Here is a 16,660-nt window from a genome sequence, read left to right as displayed (position 1 = left end):
GTGCAAGAAGGGGGCTTGCATTTGGCACATGGCCATGGCTGCCCTGCCCAAGTAGCAGAATACACAGTCAGTGTCTGACAAGCAGCACCTGCTCCCTGAGAGCTACATTTCTCACAGGTGGAGTCTTCAAAAACCTCATGGAAAACGTGCCTTACAAAACAACCATGCATGGATTCTAAAACAGACTTATCCATTCTTCCACTTTCTCATACGGTGCTTGAAGGAATTTTGCAGTTTGTGCAAAATGTCTCCAGAGGGAAAAGAATGTCTTGCACAAGGCATAGGTAGAACATCTGTTCTAAAATAAAGAGCAGAAGTCGTCGGGGCTTTGATTTGTCTTCCACTCTGACCCTTACCCTCAGCCCCACCTCAACTTCCCTAGAGCAGAGAGAATGCTAGACCAAAAAAAAAAAAAAAAAAAAAAACCCAGAAGAAAAGCATGCTTAATGGCAATAAATACTATGGCAATCAATACTGTTCCATTAGCTGTCACCCACCATGACTCCGGCCAACAGGACAGATGCATGATAACAAGGTAATGAGAAGCCACCTCCAGACGGGGTTTCTGGCTGCTCAGAGTGGCACAGCGTGTTCAGATAACAGTCCCCACCCCACCGAGCCCGTGGGCTGCATCACCAGCAGGGGAGATTGAAATGAGAAGGAGAGCCTGAATCATACGCCTGCCAGTCAACTGCCAGGGAAGGCACAGAGGGACTCACAACAGCCCTCTGGAAGCTGTGTGATTTGGATTTAGCGACCAGAGGCCAGTGAGGGGAGGGGAGGGCTGTGATCAGTGGGAACGAGCGGTGTAGGTTCCGAGTTGGCCAAAGATCACTGAAGAATGTCCTGGAGCTCTGATCTGGGTCAGAAAAGACTCATGGGCGGGTTGGTCTTGGTGCAGCACCTAAGAACCCACACCCCCATCAGATGCCTGGGTTTGAATTCTGGCTCCCTTCCTGATTCCCGCTTCCTGCTAATGTGCACCCTGGAAGGTGGCAGGTGATGGCTCAAGTAACTGGGTCCCTGCCACCCACGTGGGAGACCTGGAGTGAGTTTCCAGCTCCCAGCTCCAGCCAGTGCAGGTATTTGGGGAGTGAACCAGTGCTGGAGAGGTCTGTCTCTCCATCTCTCTGCCTTCAAATAAAATTTAAAAAAATTTTTTTAAAGAAATTCACTTTAAAAAAGAAGAGACTTAAGAGGAGGAAAAAGCAGCTGTCTGGCCCCTGGCAGCCCCCGGCAGCCCCCGGCAGCTCCCGGCAGTGGGCTTTCTACTGCCCAGCACGTGTTTCCTACACAGAGAACACAGGAGGTGAGGGCGGTGCTTACGGAAGATCTTCACGTTGACGGTGGCTTCGGACTCGCTGCCATCCTCGCCGGTGACCACGCACTTGTAGATGCCGGCATCGTCGATGTCAGCGTTGTAGATGGTGAGGGTGGAAGAGGAGTCGTCGTTCCACACCACCGAGATCCGTTGCTGGTTCGGGCTGAGCTTCTCTCCATTGGGGGAGAACCAGGAGATGTCCTTGTCTTTGGCATCCCCTGCCACTGAGGAAGAAGACGAGATTTTCAAACCCACTGAAACAGAAAAGGCTCAGTCCCCTCCCGAGTGACAGCAGGGGCATGGGATCAGTGAAGGCTGGATGGTCAGGGAGGGCTGTTGACATGAGAGCACTAGGCAGCCCCCCTGTGGCTTGGGTGCTCCGTTATTCTACACCTGACAGCTTTTGGGACACTGGGCAAGGTCTCACCAGCCACATGTGCCAGTGCTTGGTCAGAGGCTCCTGTCCGTGGTGAGGGAAGAGAAGGGGTGTTTGCTGGGGACCTCCTCTGCTCCAGGCACTGCGCTGGGAACTGATACACCTCGGACAAAGAGACTTTGTAGATCTAGACTCCAAGTTCAAGAGCCTAGTTGACCTGAGCCAAATGATAGGTTTGTTTGTGAAAAATCAGATTACGGCACCCTAATCCGAAGCTGAGGGACGCTGGCTAGTCCAGCAGTTGCACACCCTGCGTGTGTTCACTGTGGCACCTGCCTGTGCACGCTGGCATCTGTGTCATTGGTTTCAGCACCCCCTGCCTCAGACAGGCAAGCCCACTGCCCTACATGCTGCAAAGGATGTACCCAGCACCTCCCATGCCTCCTTTTCCCGGGCACCCCAGATGGGCAGACCACTGCGGCTCACAGCTGAGCTGCACCAGGGCTGAGCGCTCTGCTGTGCCTTCTGCACAGCGCCCTTCCTGGCCCGTAGGGACGCTTAGTATGGAAATGCAGCCATCTTCCTTTCAGCGCCCATGATGTGTTCAGTAAATATCGCTGATTGCAAGATGTGCTGTGGGCTCCACGGCAGCATCACCAGATCATTGAAATTGCTACGACGAAGGCAAAGCCAGAGCAAAGGCAGCCGGCGGCCCCGTCACCCCGCCCAATGCAAACCATGGTGATGTAAAAGTCCTTCCCTGCCAAGAGCTGCTTGCTAAATGCCACAGCCATCTCCCCTAGCTCAGCCTTGTCCTGGTTTCCCTGTGCTTCGAATCCTTCAGGGATGTGAAGTACTGCAGGGAATCTGAGATCTGACCTGACACCCTTGCCTCCACACATAGGGTGTTTCCTGTTAATTACCTGAGCGGTGGAAATGGGGCACATTTTCTAAACAAGAAAACAAGGGCACCAGGTCTGGCCTATCTCAGAGCGCTGCTGGGAACTGTGGGACCTGAGACAGCTATTCGTGATAGGCCTCGGAGACCCAGGAGACCCCTGGGAGAGGTGTCATCAACCACTGACGTGACAGCTGTGTTCCATTCACTTTCAGGCAAGTCTTAGACCTTGGATTTTCAAGTTCCCAGGGATCCTGAGAAATAAGCCCTAAATCAACCTATGGACGAATTATTTCTGAGCCAGTGCTGGTCCCTAGTGCCATTTACAGAGCTCTGGATGTGGACAAGAAGGAAACCCAGGAGACTCACTGTCTGGGAGTTGTGCTTTCCAAAGAAAACGCCAACTCTCCTCCAATGTCAAGCAGATGCTGAGACGACACCTTCCCCTACGTTGGGGCAGCTCTAAGAGGGGAAGGAAGAGAGCCTAAGAACCATCCTGGCTCATCACCAGCAGCAGTATGGACCCTGCCACATGGCACTGCCAACAACTCTCCATGTGGTGAGATTAGCACAGCCTGCTGCCTTCTGTGTCCCGGGGGGCTTCTGAGGCAAGTTCTGAAATGCAGTGGGATGTGGGACACTTGCCTTGGCACAGGAAGAATTTGGACTCTCCAACGCTGATTTCCCCTTGGCTGGGAACAATATCCACCTGCAGAGAAACTGACAGACAAAGTCCAGTTGAAATTCAAAATTCCGAGAATGAAACCCAGAGCTTTCATCCTCACACGAGGTCCCCCAGCTCACTTTAAGAAAGGGTGAAAAGAGGACATTGTTTGCATCTGGAGAACTCATCATCACCCAAGTGTCCTCACGCAGCAGCCAGGGGTGGACGCAGCCCAGTTGCTGCCCTGGGCAACTGCTCTCCCAATCAAGACCATGCGCAAGGTCTCCTGGAGGATCTGGGATGACCTCATCCTCAATGTTGCTGACCCCTTGAGAAAGCTATGGACTTGCTCCAAACAGAAGCACTTCTGAGAAACAGCCGCCCAACCAGTTCCTTCGGGAACTTCAGCCTGGAGGGTCCCACAGCTGTGTGAGCGCCAGGCAGAGGGGTCTCTGGCGATTCCTGTACCCGCCACGCTTCATCACTGCAGAGAAGAATGGGGTCATCGGGAAAGTATAGGCTGAGCCTGCGCAGGAGATGCCTCCCAAGGCTCCCCGTGCCTCCCACGACGGGACCACAAGCCCCATTCTCTCACGGGAGACAACATCACACAGAACCAACCCCAATCCATCTCTGCAGTCTGTGCCCTGCAGAATTCCCCGTATCCCTTGGCTACATCCCCCGAATTTTTATTTGAATGCATTCTGTCATTCCATTACACTGATAAGGCAAAAATCCACTGCACCCGATCCCACCGATTCCTGTATTCACTCTGCTCCGCATTTATCTGTTTGGAGCAGATAACCATACCTCACGAAAATACGGCTTCAGGTAGAAAAATTGCTTTATTCTTTTGAATAACTTCCTTCTGCCTCCCAAAAGCTACCGCAGGAGCAGACATTTGGCTCAATGCATAGCAGCTTCTTAAAACTAATGTGAAGGGGACTTAGAGACCCAGAGGGCGCCTCCTCCAGCAGCCATTTTCTTGCACAGGAACAGGGAGGAAAAGCTGGTTGCCATGGTGACTGGCTCACAGGCCTTGGTGGCAGCCCTGGGCCTGCGCTCATTTGATGAGGAGACTATAGCTGGCTCAACAGAATACAGGGGTCACAGGCTGTGCTTAGCGTGGGGCAGGGGGCTCAGGGGATGTCCAGCTGTTTCCGGTGCTGCCTTCCTATCCACTCTGCCAAGAGACAAAGCAAGAGAACCCGCAGAGAGATGGGGATGATGTGGGGGAGACAGGGATTGCAATGGAAGGAGCAGGCATGAGAGTAACGAATCGGGTGCGAGGCAGAAGCAGGGCGGAGGCTGGGTCTTCTCTGTGAGAATGCAGTGGCCCGCAGCCTTCCCAACACTGGTTGCCTAAGGTGGCTGGTTTCTCCCTCATTCTGTCTGCTGCTGCCGACTCCTCCGGGTCTGAGAACAGAACTCTTACCTGGGAGAAGTCAAGGCCTCCCCCCACCGTTCCTGAAGGTGCCTGAAGCAAGCAGGGCTGATCTGGAACACGAGGCTGGCCACGGCCCCAGCGTCCATGTCCTTGGGTGCAGGTGCAACCAGCTGTGGCTGGTCTCTCCCATCATTCTCCTCTGAATGAGCTTAGGGTGAGCCAAGAGGGGTCTCAGACACCTCCATGCCTGGCCTCTCATTTCCCAGAGGAGAAGGGAGGCAAAGTACCTTCCCTGGATCACATCTAGTTAGGGCCAGGCTGACCCCAGAGCCCTGGCTGCCTGGGTCCCCGGTGAGTGTCCTCTGCATGAGTCAGTGCTGTCCTCGCGTGGAAGCTGAGTGTTCCCACTCAGGGTAACATCCCTGAGCCGAACAGAGTGAGCCCGGAGCTGACGAGGGCCCAGGGTGTTATAGGGAGGCACGGGGCCTGCAGGCCAGGGCTGGCCACCTTCAGCCAATGAGCATGTTTTCTATCACATCCCGAGGCTCATCATCCCTGGGGAACAGAAGCCATGCCCGAGCCTCCCTTCCCCTAAGCCACGGTCCTTTCTGGAGCTCCCGGGCGGCACTGTCAGAGCATGCCCGGCACGTTTCTGCTGCGAGGTTCCTGGCCCATACGCCGAGCCTCCTCACATGAGTGCTGTTACTCCCCGAGAGCCCTCACGCTTCCAGAAGGATGTTCTTATCCCTTGTGAGAAAACCGCCTTCATTCGTTCCTCTTTTCAAATCGACAGGGTCAGCAGGGCAAAAGGCTTTTCCCGGTTAGGGTCTATCTCTGGCCCACAGAGACAAACGGGAAACAAGAATTTCAAAGGACCCCCCCAGCTTCTTGGTGATGCCACAGACACACACGTGGATCAAACCGGAAGCTTTACACAGAGAGAGATGCACTGAGACTCTTGGTGTTTTGCACACATGGAAAACAGCGGCTCCTCCCTCAAGACACCAGACGGAGGATCTCAGAGCCTCAGGAAACTAAGGCTCAGATGTTTTCCCCGGTAGCACCATGGCTGCCCCTTTACTCCCAGGGCTGAAATGTGAAACATCAGGTCTGATAATGCGAAGAGGAAATCCAGCCCTAACTCTTGCCCTCCACTTCTGATCGCCTTTGCCTTTCTTACTGCTCCTTTCATTGTTTCCAATAAAAATTCCTACCTCGGTGTATTAGTTGGCTTTTCAATACTAGAACAAAACATCAAATGCATGCTAACTAATAAAGAAAAGGAGTTTGTTTGGGCTCAGGGTTCTGTAGGTTCAAATCCAAACAGCAGGACACAGGCTTCGGCCAGGGCGCCCTGGGCTGCATCACATCACAGCAGGGGCACATGTGTCTGTCCGTGTCTGTGTGGCCTCTCTCTCTTCCCTTAAAAAGCAACCAGGACTCAATCATGGGAGCTCCACCCTAACAACCTCATCTAATCCTAATCGCTTCCCACAGGCCCCACCTGCTAACACCATAGTTGGGTGAAGTCAGCACTCTCTTAATGTAATTAATTTACAATGTTGAGGTCTAAACTCCTGCATGAGTTTGGGGCCAAATCATTTTCAAAGCACAGCATGTAACTTTCACCTTTCTTCAATCACTCACATAACTGAAATGTCCCAGCTAACATAACTGACACCTTTAAAGAAACTTAGAAAAACCGAGTTTCCCAGCTAAAGGATCTCATGTCCCTCTTTCCATCAAGACCCTCTGCATAAATGCTACATCATCTTAGCTGCATCCAAAGAGACTCACTTATAAACCTGGCTGTTTGGACTTCAGTGAGACCCAGGGGTGGGGCTGTCTGCTCTCCCCATGCAGTGATTCCTGGTCCTCCAGTAAGTACACACCCTGCAAGTTCACCTCTTGCAGCTCACAAAACACACTTATTATTTCAAACAATGCTTACAACAGTTCTGAGAAATACAAGGCACTATTATTACCTCCATCTTACAACATCCTCAGGAGGAAACTGAGGCTCAGAGGAATGAGATAACCCGCCCACAGTAGCTCCCAGGAGCAAGGTCGGCACACCTGAGGAGGGTGCGCTGCTCACCAACTTGAGAGAGGGAAACTGTAGAGGATGGATCTGATGAGTGACTCTGCAGCAGATGAGGGAATTTTCTAGAACTTGTTGACCAGTTGCTGAGGACTGGAGTGGACACTGTGGCATATCCCATACCAGAGCACTAGTTGAGTCTTGGTCACTTCACATGTCTGCTAATGTGCCTAGGGGGCAGCAGATGGTTCAAGCACTTGGGTCCCTGCCACCCACGTGAGAGTTCTGGGCTCCTAGCCTCAACCTAGACCAGCCACGCCTAGCTGTTTCAGGCATTCGGGGAGTGAACCAGTGGATGGAACTATTTCTCTCTCTCTCTCTCTCTCTCTCTCTCTCTGCTTTTCAAAAATACCAATCTGTTAAGGACTGCTAGAAAAGGCATAAAATTGCAGTTATAAATTTATTTTGTTGGCTACTGCTCTAAAAATGAGCCTGAAATATCCCTATATATCACTATAATGGAATTTTCTTTTTTAAAAAAGATTTATTTATTTATTTGAAAGGCAGAGTTACAGAGAGGCAGAGGCAGAGATCTTCCATCCACTGGTTCACTCACCAAATGGCCTAAACAGCTGGAGCTGTGCTGATCCAAAGTCAGGAGCCAGGAGCTTCCTCCAGGTCTCCCACATGGGTGCAAGGGCCCAAGCACTTGAACCATCTTGCACTGTTTACCCAAGCCACAGCAGGGAGCTGAATTGGAAGTGGAGCAGCTGGGTCTTGAACTGGTGTCCATATGGGATGCTAGCACCACAGGTGGCGGCTTTACCTGCTATGCCACATTGCCAGCCCCTCTTTTTCTTTTTCTTTTTCTTAACAGATTATTGTATTTATTTGGGGCCGGTGCTATTGTGTAACAGGTTAAGCTGCTGCCTGCAATGCTGGCATCCAGGTGGGCATGGCTTCGAGTCCTGGCTTCTCCACTTCTGATCTAGCTCCCTGCTAATGCTCCTGGGAAAGCAGTGGAAGATGGCCCAAGTGCTTGGGCCCCTGCATCCACATGGGAGACCTAGAACAAGCTTCTGGCATCAGCCTGGTCCAGCCCTAGCTGTTGTGGCCATTTGGGGAGTGAACTAGCAAATGAAGACCTGTCTCTCCCTGTTTCTTCCTCTCTCTAACTTTGTCTTTCAAACAAATAAGATAAATCTTTAAAAAAAATTATTGTATTTATTTGAGAGGGAGAGAGAGGGCATGCATGCTCCCATCTACTGATTCACTCTTCAAATGCCTAGAGTGAGTGGGTCTGGACCAGACCAAAGCCAGGAGCTGGGAACTCAATCTGGGTCTCCCACATGGGTGACAGGGACCCAATCTCTTGAGCCATTATCTGCTGCCTCCCAGGGTGAGCATTAGCAGGAAGCTAGAATTTGGAGTGGAGCTGGGACCTGAACCCAGGCTCTCTGATGTAGAAAGCATTTGTCTTAACTTCCAGACCAAGTGACCACTCCTTTTTTTTTAAACTATGTTTTATTTTCCGAAGAATAACTGAATGCTAACAGCCAGATGTTCAGATGGGGAGTCTAAGAACTGAGGCTACACACGCCTGTGAGAGCTCGCTCTCATTATTATGAAAGCACTAGGAGGAAAACAGAGATCTGCTTCACTGCCACACCTCTGAACCGAGGGCAGCAGGTACAAGAGAAACCCACACGACCGTTCCCAGAGTGCTTCTCCAGACAGCTCGAGCTGAATCTCAGCTTTATCACCGAGTAGCTGTGCAGTTCTGGCCATGATACCTAACCTCTCAGGGCTTCTTCTGTGACACAGGAAACACCAGAACCATCCTCACAGGGCCCTGGGCATAGTCAAAGGATTAAAATACGTAAGTACTAATAAACATTTAATATCTGTTGTGTGTCATTATTATGAATCACCCTGTAGTCCTGGCCCTTCTCAAAGAAATTGCTTCTGTTAATGAGAGAAGCAATATTTTCCTTCATTTTTTAAAAAAGAACCTTTGAAATAAGCCCATTTTTGGTCACTTCTGCCCTCTACATGAATTTATTTTATTTGTTGGTCAGAACTTTTCAGATTAAAAAGAAACAAAAATTGAATTCAATCAGAGCCACAAAACAATGATATGGAGGGAGGGGACCTTTGGATGAGTCATTTCACCTGGGTGCCAGTTTCCCTCTCTGAGGGGCCTGAGCTGTGGACCTGGTGTATTTATGAGAGGGTAAACAACTGAACTTGTGTGACTGGATCATGGTTAAACAGTCAAAACAGGGTTGTGGTTCAGAACCCAGGGTCTGGGTCAGGTATCCCTGTATCAGAATCCCAGCTCCGACGCTTGGGAATTGGTTTCGTGGGTGACTCTCACAGCCTGCATTCCTCATGTGTAAATGAACACGATGACCCAGCTGAATTCACAGAGATATCGGGATGGTTTCTACAGGAAATGTATGTTAAGTGCACTGTTGTTGTTGATGACAGTACACACGTGTTGTCTGTGATAATACTTTGAACTTCATACACATACACACAGGCCCCAAACAGACACAATCCTTATTAATCTTCATAATGAGAATGAGACAGCAGGAGATTCTTATAAACTACTGGGTTCAACCTGTCCAAAATCTATTAAGGTGTGTGTGTGTGTGTGTGTGTGTATGTATTTGTATGGTAACAGTCACTGAGATGTGTGTCTATGTGAGTGTGTGTGTTTCAATAAGGTAATGCAATTTGCCACACTGATACTATTTCAAGAAGTGGCTATACTAAGTAAATGATCTCATTTGGCAGGAGAAAAATGAATAAATTACTAGGGACGCCAGAAGGGTCTCATCCATCCCTGACACATGAGCCCGACCATTTTCATTGAGCTCTATTGATACTAACTGGATAGAAGAAAAAATGAAGTAGGTTGCATTAATTCTCAACTAATGACACACAACTTAGCTGTCACTTTAAAAGGACTATGAAATACATGTTCTTATAGGCTTTGGCTGCCCATTCTACATGATACCATTATCATGACAGACCACACTTCAGTGACCACTGGAAGCATCTGCGTTGCTTACAAGGGGCTCATGGCAGCTTGGGAAGTCATACTTCGTCATAGATAGGGTCCCATCTAAATAAATCCTGAGAGGTTGAATTCCCATTTAAACCTGCACACCCAGAGGTATTCTAGTTTGATTTCCAAACCAACTAAGGTTATGACCAAAACCTTGGGAAAATCTCTACAGGATTCCAGACTCCTGAGCTTCCTGTAAGAGGTAGGGCAGCCTGGAGAGCCCCCTGTGAAGCTGAATTTATGAGTGGGGGAGGGAAAGGTGACTCTTGGTGGAGGTGGTGGGGTCACTGTTTATCCTGCTGGTATGGAGAAATGGGAGCTTCCTGGCATAATGATAAGTCACATAGACAAGGGTCAGACGTACACAGAGGTCCTCAAACCCCTCACTTGAAAGCACCACTGGGCTCTTTTACCCTCAGACAGCAAATAGGTTTCTAAAATCCACCATTCTCACAAAGCCACCCATACCAGGCACTCTTGCATATCCCAAAGTCATGCGACCGTGGTCCTGGTGGCAGTTCTCTTTACTCTCCCCGCATTCCGTGACTCTTCCGAACAGAGCGACCGGGCAAGTATGGAGAGGGCGAAAAGGGCTCCAGATGCCTCAGTATTCTAGACACGATGATCTTTTTTTTTTTTCCTTTCCTTTTTTTTTTTTTTTTTTTTTTGAACATTCTTTAAACCAGAGCACAAGCCAGGCCAGGTAACGGCTTCACCTCTAGGGCCTCCCAGTCCCCTGGGTCACGATAGCATTCTAACAATCAGATGGTTTAGTTTTCCAGGAAAGAAATCAGTGGCTTCCTCCATGGTTGCCCCCTCACAAGCTCTCTAGCAGCTACCCAATGTGCCTAACTTCATGTCACACAGTATTTCTGGTGATAAGGCGAGAAGATCTGCATGCTGTTGTTATGGGTTTAACAGGGTTTGGCTTCCCCAAAGAATGCAGTGTTTTATGTTAAGGGTTAATGGATTTATGGCTGATGGGTTAGAAAGGAGGCTTGATCCAACTGTGGGGTCTGAAGGTAGAGCCTTTGGGAAGTGACTGGGTTTGGATGCTAAGGAGGAGCCCTGTGATGGAACCATGAGGGCATTATAAGGAAAGGCCATGATGGAGGTGGAATAAGAGCTTCTCCCCTGCCTCTCTCTGCATCCTGGCTCACCACTTGATACTTCCTCCACACATTTCTGCCACGGGGCAGCCTCCACCTGCTGCTGGACTGAAGGGGCCGCTCAATTGTGGACTGTGAATCGAGGAACTGAAAGCAGGAAAAAACCTGTTCCCTCCTCAATTTCTGCCCTTGGATATCTTAAAGTAACCAATGGCTGACAAATACAGGTGGCAAACCTGCTCAGAAGTAGCAGAATCCTGCCAATTCCCAGGCCCTCTCTCCCACCACCAATGCCAGTGCCCTAGTCGGCACTCAGTTCTCACGAGGAACACTCGGGAGCAGTCACTTTAATGGGCAATCAGAAGAAAGGAGTCAAGAGGATACTAAGCAGGGCATGAGCCACCACAGTACAGACCATGGGCACAGGTCCTGCGTCTGGCCAGGAGTGGACCAGCCTGCTGGACACAAAGGAGCTTGTCTGTCTTTTGTTTGTTTTCAAAGAGCCTCACAAGGAAGGGAGATGTAGTCAAGATTTTACTGGTTTTGGTTTTAGCCAAAGCAGAAAAAAGTAGTCTCTTTCCCCATAGAGCTCCCAAAAGGGCCATCTCCAGGTGGGGAGGGAAGTCCTTTTAGGATGGGAATTAGCTCTGTCTCAGGCAGTCCACAACAGGTGGAGGCAGGGACATCCCGCAGCCCCCCACACGGAAGCTCACAGCTGAAGGGCCTGGGGAGTGGACCTGGTGTATTTATGTAACACGACTCCTCAGTCTTCCACTGTGCTGGATTCTGGCTCCCTGATAGAGCTGGCTGGTAACAGAGAAGCTAGGAAAGGACCACAAGCACCACCTTAAGCCCCTTGGTTCTGCAGATGGGAAACACCAGAGCAGAAATCTGGAATCCCCGCAGCAAAGTCTGGAAGCCAGGAGATTGGCCCCTCACACTGCCTCCTGCTCAGGACTGCTTGCCCCTTCGGGTGCCTTCCTCAGCTATTTCTCCAACTGTTTCATCTTTGGGCCATTTGTCCTGTTCTCTCTCACCTCCACCCTCAAAGAGCAAGAGTTACTAAGTAGAGCTAATTGCTCCATTACATTCAGCCAAATAAGCTTGACAAATGGCCTGTGGCCTACTGGACCTGGGGCGAGCTGATTAAACCATCCAGTGCTTCCAACACCGGGGCCACTTTTTAGCAGAAGCTCAGGTTTCTTGCTCCCTTTCCAGGTCTCTCCCTTTGCCAGAGAGATCCTGATTGTGGGCCAGCATTAGGCATGAAGCAAGAATGCAAATAGTTGCTTGGAACTCAGCGAAGGTTCTCCAGATAAACAAAAACAATCCATCAATCTGCCTGATAAGCCAGGCCTTCTTAGTAGATTGCTGCTTGTATCTGATTGCTTCCAGGCCGCCTCTGACAATGTTGTCTTGTGTCTACTCTCCTGAAAACTTGCCTTGACAACATGACTCATGGAAGTTCTTTGCTTCCAGCCATAAAAAGGTACTGATACAAGGCGAATCACTTCCCTCCCTCCCAACAGCTTTTTCCTATGCAGCAAGAAGTTGGAATTATATCTTTCAATATTTGTCCAGCTGTTGTTTTGCAGATGTTGTACTCTTTATACCCAGAAAATAGAAATTTGGAGAATGCTAGCATGCAACTTCAGCCTGAGAATTTTAGATATTGCCTGTGTCTTTCAAAAATGTCCCTATGTGCTCATAACACATCTGGGCTATTGAAGATACAAAGCTGAACAATCTCTCAAGCAACCAGAGCGAAGAATTGTTAAATTTTGTGTCTGTTGAGTGAAGACTCCCACACGCTCAAAGATACATACAAAGCAATCATTTTGTGCTGGTCACTGTACTGAGCTCTTCGTTTAATCCCCATGACAATCCTAAGAGATGGGTATTGCTATTATCCTATTTGACAGGCAAATTGAGGAATGCAGGGGTCAAATCTCTGACCCAAGGTCCCAAAGTTGGTAGGTGGTAGAGCCAAGGTTTGAACCAAGCCAGGCTTGGCTCCACACTCCTATTCTTAAGTACATCCTTAGGTAAAGTCAGTCCCAATTAAAGTCAACTTTGATAAAAAAAACTGGGTTGATTTTCTGTGGGATGAACTGGCAGTCAGGCACATAAGTAGAGAGAAAAACTACCAATTAGGAGCTCTGACACAGACATGTGAATACAACACAGATTCCCAACAAGAGCTGGAAAGTGAGATTGATTGAATTCCACAGCCTAGGGCCAGCGCTATGGCACAGCAGGCAAAGCCGTGGCCTGCAGCGCCAGCATCCCTTATGGGCACCTGTTCGAGTCCCATCTGCTCTGCTTCTGATTCAGCTCCCTGCTAATGCTCCTGGGAAAGCATAAGAAGATGGCCCAAGTCTCTGTGCCCTGCCACTCACATGGGAGACCCAGAAGGAGCTCCTTATTCCTGGCCTTGGCCTGGCCCAGCCTTAATAGGTGGGGCCACGGGGGAGTGAACCAGCAGCTTTGAATATCTTTCGGTCTCTCTGTTTCTCTTTCTCTGTAACTCTTTCAAATAAATAAATAAATCTTAAAAAAAAAAATTCTACAACCTACCAGGCTGTACCCCTCTCCCTGCTGCGGGTCTGTCCTTTCTCCTCTCCACCAATGGGTCTGGCCTCAGCGCCTCCCCGCTGACCTGCTCTGTAGCTACTGCAGCTCAGCACTCAGTATCAGTGGTGGCCACCACAAGGGCCAGGGCCAGAGGCTGTGGGTTAGATTTTCCCATCTTTGGGTCATTTCTCCTGACCCCTTGATATGAATTCTGGACAAGCCATGACTATTTTATTAAAATTTTGGTATTCAAATGAGTCTGTGCTGGGTGTACATTTGAGATGGATTATTCAAGCAGCTGTAGGACCTGTGCCCCTCAGAGCAGTCCGGCTCCCCAGAAGGCCATGTGCAGAGTGCCCAGGGGAAAGGGATTCCTGTTGGAGGTCACACTCTTTGCTGCTGGGTGGACAATCATTGCCACCCAAGAGGCAGATGGTGTCTGACTGCTGGATGACACACAGGACTAAATTACACAACATTTTGAAGCAGGCAGAGCAGAAGCAAACCCAACCACTGAATGAACAGTTTTCCTTCTGGGAAGTAATAGTGTTGTTTTCTTTTGTTATTTTTAAGTATTTATTCGAAAGGCAGAATGACTTGGAGGGAGGGAGAGAGAGAGAAAGATAGATAAATAGAGATATCTTCCATCTGCTGGTTCACTCCCTAAATGGCCTCAATGTCTAGAGCTGGGCCAGCCCAAAGCCAGGAACCAGGAACTCCATCTGGTTTCCCACACGGGTGGCAGGGGCCCAAGCACGTGGCCCATCTCCCTCTGCTTTACCAGATGCATTAGCAAGGAGCTGGATGGGAAGCAGGGTGGCTGGGACTGAACCTGCATTCATAGAGGGAACGCTTGTGTGTCACTCAGTGGGCACTTAATCCCCTGTTCCACGATGCTGGTCCCTGTGTTGCTTTCTTGAGTTAGGGAAAGGAGGAGAGAAAGCTGCCATCCATGACTAATCAGCTGAAATGCCACCTCATTCTCACCATGGCTTGCCAGGAACTTGGAACCCAGAGCAACCAAGAGCTGGGTGAGGCTCAGAGAGGGCAGAGGAGCAGAGCAGCAGTAGATGGCAGCCCCGGGGTGGTGATGGCACACCTGGGATTCCTCCCCAGTCAGTGAGCCTGTGCTGTGACATCTGCCCACATTATGATCCAATCATGCATGGGACTACCCCTAACATCACTTTCTGATTCTCAGTTAAAAGTCCTTTGATTACACGTGCGGCCTTCTGTCTCCACATAGTGTGATCTCAGAGAGCTAGGAGAGCCGCCCAGTCCTCCCCAGCCCCTGGCTGGTGACTGATATTCTGTCTTCATTCTTGGGGCTTTCACCTTATGATTTAATCTGTCAGCCATCAGCCAGGGCCTCTGGCTGCACTGGAGGGTGCTATCCTGCTAATCAAAGATTTGGGTAGAGTTTGTCGAATGGGCTGGGAAAGGTATCCACAGGGTAGGAGCAAGAAGGCTAGGGGAACATAAGTAAATAATTCACCTGGAAAGCAGCGGCCTCCCCTGTGTGCTAACAACCCTAACAATGGTGAGGAAGTCACACTGGGTGATTCTTACAGATTCATTATGGTTTCTTCTATGGGTTCTGTTTTTCCAGTAGGGTTTTTATGTAAGCAACCATTTTAAATTCTTTCATTGCATACATAGATTCTGCCCCTCCCCAAACCAAGCCAAGCCAAACCATCCTTGAGAAACACATGCTGCTTTATCTGATGGATGGAAGACCCTTGGATCCTTGTCTGTGAGATTGATGTAGCCCCCTGTGTGCTCTGATGCTCAAGGACTAAAATCTGGGTGACTAAAATCTGTCCCCACCCGTGGGACAGACCTACACCATCTGGTCTGATGGAGCTGGAAGAACCAACCAGTCTGAAGGCAATGGAGGAACTTCACAGAGGCAGTGCTTCTGCATTGCACCCTCCCCTACTCTCCAGGGTGACAAACTTTAACAAGCAGCTTTAACACTAGGAAACTGCACCTGCTCATTCCTGGGGCCTTCTCACTGCTGTCTAGATGAGACAGAAAACTTCCCAGGGGCAGACTCCCTCCTCAGGAGGCTATGGGTGAGTTCCTGTCCATCTTCAGGGAACCAAACCCCTTTTCTGGAAACGAGTACTGACAGTGGCCACGCAGCCCTGCCAGGCAGTCTCAGCACCACGTCTGAATAAGGGAATCACAGATAAACACAGACACATACAGATAGATATACAGACACATGAGATGCAAGACATGCACATATACAGATGGACACACAGAAACACGCAGACACAGAGAAAGACATGCACCGACACATACATGTGATCACACAGATACATACACCTATAGATTATATAGACACAGAGACACACATACAAAGATATACACACATACAGACATAGAGACACATGCAAACACACAGACACAAATAAACGGCCACAGGAGAACGAACCTACAGCGTACACACATAAAAAGTCTAGGTGTGTAGTAGGCTGTACCATCTAGGCATGTGCAAATGCACTCTATAATGCTTGCATAACAAGGATATCAATCTAATGTCATATTTCTCAGAATACATCCTTGTGGTTAAGCAAGGCATATTTGCATTTCTGGAAGACTGACAGACAAACCCAAGTCCTCCACACCCAACACCACCAGCAGCCACAAACTGGCCAGAAAGAGAAAGAGAAAGCACTGGCACCTTTGACCATATGCTCTCATTCATGCAATGGACCTTGTTCTGTAACAGGCAAGCTGCCTGTATTCCTATAAACGAGTCAAGGTGGTCAATACTGCTACTGGGCCTTTAATGACACCAGCGTCTTATGAAATGCTGTGAAGCTGTAATAGCCCAACAGTCTGTTCTTCTATAGGGCTACAGCTGCAGGAATAAATGGCCAGAGAAAAGAGAGCAGGCAAAACCAGCAGCAGTCTTTGAACTCCTTCTGGGATAACAAATCTGCCTTCAGATTTCATCTTGCTCTCTGGAGGTACAGCCATCGCTCCTGACTCTTCTTTGGCATGGTGTCTCTACACAGCTTTACATTTGAGGAGAAATTTCTCATCAAGTCGTTTCAAGCAAGATGCCACACCGTGAGTAGGGTACTCAGCTATTACCCAAACACACATGCTGCAACCTCCAGTGTGCATGAAGTCAGTTGCAAAAGTCACTAGACTTTGAGTCTGTTTCTTTGGTGAGAAGTACTGATGAAGTCTTCCCCAAGACTGC

General features: G+C 49.4%; 1 protein-coding gene across 19 annotated transcripts in view; it reads right to left on the bottom strand.

The window, feature by feature from the left end:
• NCAM1 (neural cell adhesion molecule 1) overlaps positions 1–16,660 on the bottom strand; it is a 329,589-nt gene that overhangs the window by 64,269 nt on the left and 248,660 nt on the right. For all 19 annotated transcript variants that reach the window (XM_051849273.2, XM_070078396.1, XM_070078359.1 and 16 more), the window contains exons 2-3: positions 3,241–3,315; positions 1,327–1,545 (exon numbers count right to left, since the gene is read on the bottom strand). In XM_051849273.2, coding sequence (XP_051705233.1) covers positions 1,327–1,545; positions 3,241–3,315 — 294 coding nt within the window. The remainder of the gene's footprint in view (positions 1–1,326; positions 1,546–3,240; positions 3,316–16,660) is intronic.

This window comes from Oryctolagus cuniculus, chromosome 1, assembly GCF_964237555.1.
Source record: "Oryctolagus cuniculus chromosome 1, mOryCun1.1, whole genome shotgun sequence".
Taxonomy (NCBI): domain Eukaryota; kingdom Metazoa; phylum Chordata; class Mammalia; order Lagomorpha; family Leporidae; genus Oryctolagus; species Oryctolagus cuniculus.
Note: the sequence above shows the minus strand (reverse complement) of the source record. Positions and strands in the feature narration are given on the sequence as shown.